The sequence below is a fragment of the Equus asinus genome, chromosome 28 (assembly GCF_041296235.1).
Source record: "Equus asinus isolate D_3611 breed Donkey chromosome 28, EquAss-T2T_v2, whole genome shotgun sequence".
Lineage (NCBI taxonomy): Eukaryota > Metazoa > Chordata > Mammalia > Perissodactyla > Equidae > Equus > Equus asinus.
The window spans coordinates 23,082,378-23,092,041 of NC_091817.1; the positions used below are offsets into that span (position 1 = coordinate 23,082,378).

The 9,664-nt window shown below is 48.8% G+C and overlaps 1 protein-coding gene across 2 annotated transcripts in view; it reads right to left on the reverse strand.

Moving 5' to 3' along the window:
• LOC106822259 (liver carboxylesterase-like) overlaps positions 1-9,283 on the reverse strand; it is a 31,492-nt gene extending 22,209 nt beyond the window's left edge. The window contains exons 1-3 of one of the 2 annotated variants that reach the window (XM_070500604.1): positions 9,150-9,283; positions 5,834-6,041; positions 3,004-3,148 (exon numbers count right to left, since the gene is read on the reverse strand). In XM_070500604.1, the coding sequence (XP_070356705.1) occupies positions 3,004-3,148; positions 5,834-6,041; positions 9,150-9,201 (405 nt within the window). In that variant the 5' untranslated portion in view covers positions 9,202-9,283. The remainder of the gene's footprint in view (positions 1-3,003; positions 3,149-5,833; positions 6,042-9,149) is intronic. The other variant, XM_070500605.1, reaches the window with a different exon arrangement.
• Positions 9,284-9,664: the final 381 nt, after the last annotated feature.

Sequence of the window (9,664 nt, forward strand, 5' to 3'; positions counted from 1 at the left end):
TGGTAGAGCAATCTTTTCACACTGCGCTCCAAGGGGGTGAAGACCTTAAGCATCACACCTGGCAATCTGGAGATTTCCTCTGTTGGAAAAGACCCCTCCAGAGATACTCTCTTCAACCTGGCTGGAAACGTCTCTATCAGGCACTGCTAACTAACTCTCGTGCTGCCAAACTCCAGGGAATAGGCTCCTGTGTTCATGTGACTCCTCTAAAGAAAGCACCAAGTCCTGAGTGGACCTGCACTCTACCTGGTAACCTGAAGGTACAGATTTCCCAGAATGGAAGGAGAAGACATCTGATGAGACAGTTTCTCAAGATGTCAAGACCAGGCCTATCAGAAGGACACACACAGACTTAGGTGGGAAATGCCTGAGAAATCTCCCTCCTACACCTCCTCGTTACTCGAGTGAGACCACAGAAGGTTTCCAGTCTGTTCACTTTCCCTCTGATGTGGGACACAACATCCAGAAAGGTCCTTCCTGGCATCGAGGGACAAAATGCCACTGAATTCAGAAAAACCTGACACTTCATCACCAATGATTTCAGAGAAAAATCTTGATCAAAAGGGAAAATGTCAAAATTAATAAGCAGCAACCTCATTTGAAATGGAGTCAGGGGGCCAGAATGGAGAATTCTCATGCGCGTGCCACTCAACGAACACTACAGACCCCAACAGGAAGAGGCATACCCTGCAACTCCAACAGCAAGTGGCATTGCTTACTACCCCAGCAGAAGAAATAAGAAATTCCTGCTTTCCCAACAAGACCTCAGCCGAAGAAAGACGGCCATAACTCAGCCAATGAAAAGACACTGCACTTCGAAAGCCCAGTCTCCTCCAATGGACTCTGTTTACAACAGGCCCTCCCAAATTCTAAAAGAATGTTTCTCTCCTCTGTTTCTCTGCATTCGCACAAGGTCAGCCATAGACTGACTGCAAGTCCTGAATGGCATTCGCTTGCTGTTCCTGAATAAACCTGTTCAGCTTGTGAAGCAGCTGGCTGCTTGTTTTAGTTGAACACCTTCAGCTCTAACTAATGTGTCAGGAGTGCCTGACATGCATACGTCGCCAGGCACAGACACGCAGCTGGATGTTCATCACTGAACACTCCTATGTGAATATCCCGGATTTGAGGAAACAGAGCCAGGTGTCTCAGCTAGTAAAAGGCAGAATCAGGATTTCAGCGGAGACTGTAGTTCCAGGAGCTGTGTCCATAACTAGAGGTCTCCTGCCTGCAGGTTCCAGAGCCCCTGTTCCTCCCACACCTCCGATCCCTCCCTGGCTCCAAGTGGAGGGGCTGAGTCTGAGTTATCTCTGAGTGAAGGCTGAGCCAAGGTTCGGGCAGTAGAGATTTGCTGAAGTTAGTCTCTCTCTGTGCAGCTGAAATGGGAGGACCCTCGAAGGCAGAGGCTGCTTAGTAACAGTATCGTGTTCCTGCCTCCTCTTACCCCCCAAGTCCAGCTAAGTGTAGGCAATGAGTACATAGCAGAAGAAGAAATGAATGAATAAGTGAATGAAAGAATGAGTGAACCTTTGTCCCCACCACATGCAGTACAACTTTTGGTCACAAGTTCACAGATGCCCTCCTCCACTCCTGGGCATCCTGCCAGGTGTGTGCTGGGAGATTCCAGGGTGCTCACGCACCTCCCTTCTTCACCTCAGGGATCCCCTCCTTTCCAGAAGACCCTTCCCACACTCCAGCCTGAGTCTGGAAGCTGACCCCATCTCTTGGCCTCCCTTTATTCTGGAAATGCTGACTCACTGGGTCATCAGCTCATGCCAAAGACAATTAGGGAGGGCAATTAGCCACAAGAAAATCCCTGATAGTTGGCCAAGGAAAGTGCTAAGCAAGAGATAAGCAAAGAAATTGCTTCTTGGATTGACCCGGGCTCTGCCTCTATGCTTCCCTAACAGGATATCGTCAGAGACTGATTTTTGTGTGCTGAGTGAGGACAGGCTACACACAGGCTCGGTTTCCTAGTCTGTGTCAAAGAGCACTAGTGTGAAAATCAGAAGACTGATGCTCTTGTTGTGCCAACCCTACTGTGTGACCTTGCCCCTTGCCTTCCCCTCTCTGGGCCTCAGTGTCTCTCTCTGTAAAGGAAGTGTTAGGTTGTTGGCCCATGTCTAAGATTCCTTTCAGTTCTAACATTACTGGAAATTATGTCTTAGCTGCTCTGGGCATCAGATTCCTAATCTAGCACCAACAATAATCATGCTTCTTCTTCTAGTAGCATAGGAAAACTTGGAAAAATGGAAAGGTAGATTACAGATGCACAGCAAACTCCCCAAAAGATCCTATGCCTGTCACTAGTGGAAACTGAGGTTGAAAGGGAGCAGAATCTGCCACCCCAAAATATGCCATTTTGCTATACTGATTATTTTGACATAAACATACTTAAGAAAATTACTTAGGACACAGCAAGTGCAAGAAGGACACTCTAACCCTCTTTTGTCTCCTGAGAGCAGGAAGTAAATCTCCCATGTGAAGTGCACCTCCCTGCACCCGAGGGTGAATGGCATCCTTATCACCAGAGATGGGGAAGTCAAGGCTGAGAAGGCTGTAGAAACAACCTTTGTCACTTTCTCTTTAATTTGATAGCCCAACTGAAGTCCCTTTGCTTTATCAAATCTGCACGAATGTTTCTCTGTCTAGAAGGTATAAAGTCTGCTTGCTCTGGCCACGTTTTTGAGTCTCATATTTTGATGAGCTCCTGAAGGTACAAAATTAAGTTTCTATTTCCCCTGTTAATCTGTCTTGTGTCAATTTAATTAACAGGCCAGCCAAAGAATCTAGAAGGGAAGAAGGGAAAAGTTTTCATCTTCTGCAGCTTCCTGTGGTCACGGAGGTCCGGCTGTGGTGGGTTAGGAAAGCCCTGGGGCCCCTGAAACAGCCATGGCTGGTGGTGGCCCCACCCCAAACTGCCTTCATCCTCTTCCAGTCTCCACCAGAAGATACTGGAGGGCTGGAACTCACCAGCCTTGATCAGTGGTATCCACTGCTTACCGGCAGCCTGCTTTTCTTTGTCAAGTCAGCGGGGGTGTAAATATTTAGGTAAAGACAGTCTTCAGAAATCTGGAAAGCAATCTTCTCCTTTCCGAAGGTAACAACATCTGAGGTCATTTCCACTAGCGCTGGGTCCTGGGAGCACCTGGGAGGGGGAGGAAAAGAAGAAGTCCTGAGGCTCGATCAGAGCTAAGCAAGGAGATGTCTCCTATGGTCAGGCTGGGCCTTGGACTAGGAGGGTTAGATCTGTAGCAGTTTTGTTCACATTCAAGATACTGGAAGGGTTAGGACGTTGCTTGGGGATTTGGGAGGGGGTCCTGGGACTCACTAAGGCCTTGCAGAACTGTGTATAGTGAGGAGGCCAGGCACCTGTCCCCTTCCCAGAGCCTTCGGGATGCCCTGGGTCAAGGAGAGGAGGCTGCCTCTACACCTGGGAGAGGACCATTTCCTGCATGCCATGGACACAGTCTGGCTCCCCACTGGCCTCCATACATTGGGATGCAGTGTGACCATGTTTCTCCACCAGGTAAACCAGGTGTTCTAGTCCCAGGAGACCTCCATAAACCATGAGAAGTCACTCAAATGGCAGACATTGAGGGCGGACAACAGGTGCGGGAGGAAACATTTAGGAGGCAACATTAAAAGAACTGTGTTCTAGTCCTGCCCCAGCCACTAATATGCTGGGTGACCTTGAGTGAATTCCTTCCCAGCTCTGGGCCTCAATCTTCCAGTTCTTGATGAGAGGAGTTATTTCTATAAGGCTCTTGCATCCCTGAAATGCCAAGATTCCATCATCTACCTCTCCCAGGCAAGTGCTGTTGGTAGCCCTAATAACAGATCTTAAAGATCCAACATAGATTATAATTGGTAACATTTACTGAGTCCTCCCAGCATGCCAGGTGTTGTTTTCAGTGCTCCATATGTGCTGTTTCATTTAATCGTCAAATCAGCCCCATGACATAGGTGCTCTTACTAACCAGATCTTATAGTCAAGAAAATAGAGGCAAAGAGAAGTTAGAAATCCTCCCTTCACACAACCAGAAAGATCCATACTATGGAGTGCTTATATTTCCAAGGACATTATAAGCAACAGTTCCTGATCTCAGTGCACCCAGAAGGCAGGCATCACTGCCCTGGTGTGTAGATGAGGTGGCTGAGGCGCTAAGGTGCTTGGACGTCCCAGCTGTCAAGTGGCAGAGTCAGAGGCTGCAAAGATGACTTCCTGATCTCTCCCCTGGGAGAAATTTCGCTGGATCCCTGAGAGCAAGGGGCCTAATATTCATAAAAGAAGAAATTCAAATGTCAAAGAAGGGATCAACGCTAGTATTCATACAATGCTGAATAAATAGCAAAATTATGTATATGTAATTGTGGTGATGATAATAATAATTATTTTGCCAACACATTAGCCAAGAAACAATTTTTAATGACCCCTGGCATTGCCAAAGGTCCAGTGAATGGAGGGTTTTGTATATTAATAAAAGGAGTGTGGTTGGAACATTTCTGAAGGGAAATTTAGCGAAAGGTGCATATTCTTTCACCCAGAAATGTCATTTTTTAAATCTTATGCAAAAATATACATGAGTGTGCAGAAAGCTTTAGCTTCTGGACGTCCATCAACAACAAGAAGGACCCACAACTAAAATATATAACTATATACTGGGGGGATTTGGGGAGAAAAAGCAGAAAAAAAAAGGATATTCAACAGAGTGCTATTTTTATGATCAAAAACATCAAGAATGACTCAGGGACCACAAAAAGAGGTTGGGTAAATAGATTGTGATTCCACATCTAAGTTAAAGTAGCTTTTAAAAGTTAGGCTGTGACGTTTAATGACAAGGATGATGCTCATGATACACTGATAAATGAGCAAAGCAGCATCCAAAATTTCCGTGTAGTGTGACATGATGCTGTAACTGACAATAAGAAATATAGATTTGGTCTTGCTCCAGTTTCTGCCACAGAGCTCCTAAAACCCTTGGAACTTTATAAGTGATGACAGCTATAAAGGTGTCTTTTGGTATATTAATGAAGTGACTTTTAGACCTCACCTAAGGATATGGGCTTGTTGCCAGGAGAACCAACCAGTGATGAGAGGTTTGGAACTTTCAGTCCACTGCCCTGACCTCTGGGGAAGGGAGAGGGGCTGGAGGTGAAATCAATGGTCAATGGCAATCAATCATGCCTCTGCAATGAAACCCCCATAAAAAACCTAAAGTACAGGGGTTCAGAAAGCTTCCAGGTTGGTGAACCGGAACCCTTCCCCATGCCACTGTGCCAGGCCCCAAACTGCACAAGGAGAGAAGCTCCTTGCTTCAGGACCTCACTCTGTGTATCTCTTCCTCTGCCTGCAGATTCGCATCCTTTAATATTCTGCATAACAAACCAGTCATCTGGCAAGTAAACTAATTCCCTGAGTTCTGCAAGCTGCTCTAGCAAAGCAATGGAACCGGAGCTGGGGGTCATGGGAACCTCCAATTTACAGCCAGTCCATCAGAAGCACAGGTAGCAACTGGGACTTGCGAATGACGTTTGGACCTGAGGATAACCTTGTGGGACTGAGCCCCTAACCTGTGACATCTGATGCCATCCTCTGGTAAACACTGTCAGAATGGAGTTGAACTGTAGGCCACCCAGCTGGTGTCTGCTCAATAACCATGTGTTGAATAGAGGGCTGTAGAATGCTCTGAGAGTTCTGGAATGTCTCTAAGGATCTACAATGTCTTGAGGATTCCAGAACAAAGTATGAGCCACCCGGAGGATGGTCTTGGCTCCTTCCTGTCTTTTTGAGACGCACACACACTGAAAGATGCCAAAACCCCTGGCTTACATGGGAGGGTAGGAGGTGGTGTTCTTCACGAAGGGCCATGGATCTGCAGGCTGCGGAGGAGCAAACCTCAGAGATCCCAGGGGGGGCTTGGCAAAAGGGACCCCCAAGAAAACGGCCACGGGATGTGCAAATCCGTCCAGGCTGACGTGCTTCCCCAGGACCTTGCCCTGCGCGGTGTCCACCACAGGCGGCGAGGATGGGTACCCTGCTGGACAGTGAGAGGAAACGAGGACACGTCAGCGGTGAAAGCCTTGACCTGGATTCTGGGAGTCTTGCCACTCTCAGCATGTGACCTTGAATGAGTCACCTCAACTCTCTAGGCCTCAGTTTCTTCTTATGTAAAAGGGAGGGGAGATTAACTGTGCCTCCTAACTCCCAGGGCTGTCTTAAGGAGCAAAGTGGACACGGAAGTAAAACGGCATCAAATGAGAAGGAAAGGCAAGAAGGAAAGCTGCTGGGAGTGAAGCAGACATTGGGGTTGCGCTCTCAGGAGCCCTGGAGACAGTTACCCACGAGGATCCTGGCGCTGAGCTGCGTGCTGGATGGGAGGATGGATGAGAGGCTGTCCATCTTCTCAGAAGCTCTGAACCTTGTGGAGAGAGCTACTGCTGGGAAGAAAGTGGTCAGTGTCCTGAAAGAGGAACCAATAAGGTCCTACAGGAGTTAGAAGAGGGAGCAAGGCCTTCTGATTGGTGGCATTGTGCAGGCGGTGACCTTAGAGTTGGGACTTGAGCAGTGGGGGACAGAGCAAGGGAAGATGAAAGAGGGGTATAAAGGTATAGAGCAGAGAAGAGAATGTGCCGAGGCGAGGCTCTGAGACAGCAAAAGGCAAGGGCTGCCTGAGGAAAAGTGATGGCCCATGTGAGCCAGAGGGAGTCTATGGGAGCGGAAAATAATCCTGGGATGAGCGAGGCTCATGTCTGATAGGGCCTCGAATGCCAAGCTAAGGATTTGGGCTTTATTGTGGTTAAATGAGCAGCAGTGCACAGCTCTGGAATACAGGAGAGTGACACCATCAGCTTGAAGAGGATTCTTCTGGCGGCTCTGAGCAGGGTTGTCCAGAGGGGCTGAGACTGGGGTCAGATCCCCATCTGTTCCGTTCTTGTGGAGCAGACAGCTCTTCCTCACTGAGCTGAAGTTCCTCCCCTGAAGCTTCCACATCAGCCCTGCTTCTACCTGTGTGGCCCGTCCTGAGCTCCCATGTGGCAGCGGCCTTGCAGACCCCTGAGCCTGCCCATCCCTCAGGCCGTCTCTTGTCCGTCCTCAGATTCTTCAAGCGTTCCTCGTAGGAAATGATGTCTAGCCTCTCGCCCTCCCAACTGCTGTACTTTAGATGTAGACAAAAGGGCAGCATCTCCCTCAAAGTTTGTGGCCACAGCAGAAAGAATAACCCAGACTTGTTCTTAAAGAAGAATATCCAGTGCTAACCTTCAGGAGAGATGAAGTGGACAGAAGCCAGATGCCGAGGGTGACAAAGGGGGCGATGGGGTGAGAGGCATCAGCCATAGTGGTAAGAGCAGCAGTTACCTCGTGTGTTAAAGGTAATGTTTGTGTACTGCGCACTTCCTATGTGCTGGATATGCATTTCAGGCCAGCTAAATTAATCTGCACAAGAGTCTTGCTAGATAGGTGTTCATGTGCCCGTTTTACAGATGAGGAAGCTGAGGAAATGGAGGCACCCAGTATGGACTTTCTGAAGATGGAAATGGGATGGCCTTGCCAAGTGGTGACTATTGGTAAAGGAATGATCTCCCCTAATTTCATTATTTTCTATCCTGACACTCAGTTCCAGGCCTCTCATGGTGTCACACCACCAAAGAAAAGATAAAACTCAGACGGAGCCTGGGTTGTCAGGACACTGATGACCAGAGCACTAGCTCTCGATTCAGGAGTCACAGATACATTCTTGAGCATGATTTTCATTTTTTTAACGACTGACTCTTAGCTAAAATTTGTTGCCAATCTTCTCCTTTCTTTCTTTCTTCTTCGCCCCAGTATGTAGTTGTATGTTTTAGTTGTAGGTCCTTCTGGCTGTGCTATGTGGGACGCCACCTCACCATAGCTTGATGAGCCAAGCTAGCTCGGTGCCCAGGTTCTGAACCAGTGAAACCCTGGGCCACCAAAGCCGAGTGTGCAAACTTAACCACTTGGCCACGGGGCTGGCTCCAGATCTTGATTTTCCAGCTGTACTTGAACAACTACATTTCCCTTCTGAGTCTCCATATTGCAACCTATTCAACGGGGTAGACACATTCTAAGGTCCCTTGCTGCCGCCTTGTATTCATCATATCTTTCATTTTCTCCATTGTGATGCTTTGACATCGGGGCCCCTGCTGACCCTGGAGGGACCACCCCTCCCAGACTCAGCCATTCCTAAAGGCAAGAATCAGCCTGCCCTTCCAGCCTGCCGGAGCCCACACCCCGACCACCTTCTTTATCAGGTTCCTGCCCTAATCACTGCAGGGCCAGGCACCCGACAACTGCGGACAGCCCCCAGGCCCCAGAGCCTGTTGAAATTGTTGAGTTTGCCAACCCTAATCCTGCTTATCCTGCCTCACCCCTTTCTTCCCACAGCACCCAGGAAGAAGTCTCTTGTCCTCAATTCCTCCTCCTCCCTCTGCCTCCTGACCTCTCGGTGCCTCACGTTGTGGCCTCCATGGTGGTGACGTGCCCCCTTCCTTTGGGAACTGTAACAAACTGTCTTTGCAATGGCAATCTGCTTCTGGTCTGATGGTCTTACAATATCACAAATTTCTATTAATGCACTATATTTTAAAACAACTCCTTTATTTATGAACCCTTTTTTTGCGCTCTCTCCATATCAGGCACTGTGCTCTTTGGAAACAATCACCCACTTCCTCCTCAGAACAGCTCAGTGAGGCAGGTACTATCCTCATCCCCATTTTAGAGAGGGGAAACGAGGCACAGAGTAGTGAAGTAAAATGCCCAAGGACACACAGCTAGTAAGTGGAATCCACACACTTCTGCCCCAGAGTCGATATTAATCTTCTGCTAAGCCACTCTCCATGATTTGGCCACATTCAGACTAATATCAAGGGGAACAGAAACGGAGCTCTCTAAAGTCCGCATCTGGGGGCGTCAGGTTAGCTGGTGACCTCCTGCGTGCAGCACTGGTACCTGAGTTTGGGTGTTTATCCTCCCCTGAACAGGTTGGTCTGGGCTGGGCGATCCAAGTCTCAGGGCAGCTGCTGCAGAACCCAACCTGTCACACCTTTGTCCTGTATGTGTGTCCCTCATCTCATCCCGGGACCAGCATTTCCAATGTGCCCCCCATTTGTATTTCAGAAGGACTCACCCCAGACTGTAGAAGTGGCCAAGGAGACCAAGACCAGAGCGAAGAGCCGCATCTTGGAAGGACAGCAGCTCCTGGGCCTGCAGGACTCAGTGCTGCCGGGAGGGGCTGTGCAGTCAGCCCCAGAGCCCCGCCCCTGCCCCGCCCCTCAGCCCCACCCTCCCAGCCAATAGCCTAATCATGCAGGAGAGCTCTCTGCCTTCCAAAGATGCCTCAGGGCATTTTTTGAACCTCCAGGCCACAGGGCTCAGAGTTTACCCTCTTTTATCTGAGCATCAGGGACTAAACTCTCCAACGAAGATGGCCACATACTGGAGAAACAGCTTGTTACATAACAGTTTATTCCTTCCTGGACTGTCACCTCATTGCACTGTGAGCTTCCCAAAGCCAGGCACAAGCAGACAGACGCCTTTAGACAAGGAGACACTCGGTCTGGGGTTCCAAGAACAAGCTTGAAAACTTTTAGAGCAGATCCCAGAGCACAGCTGCTGAGCTGGGGAACTGAGGACAAACCTCTT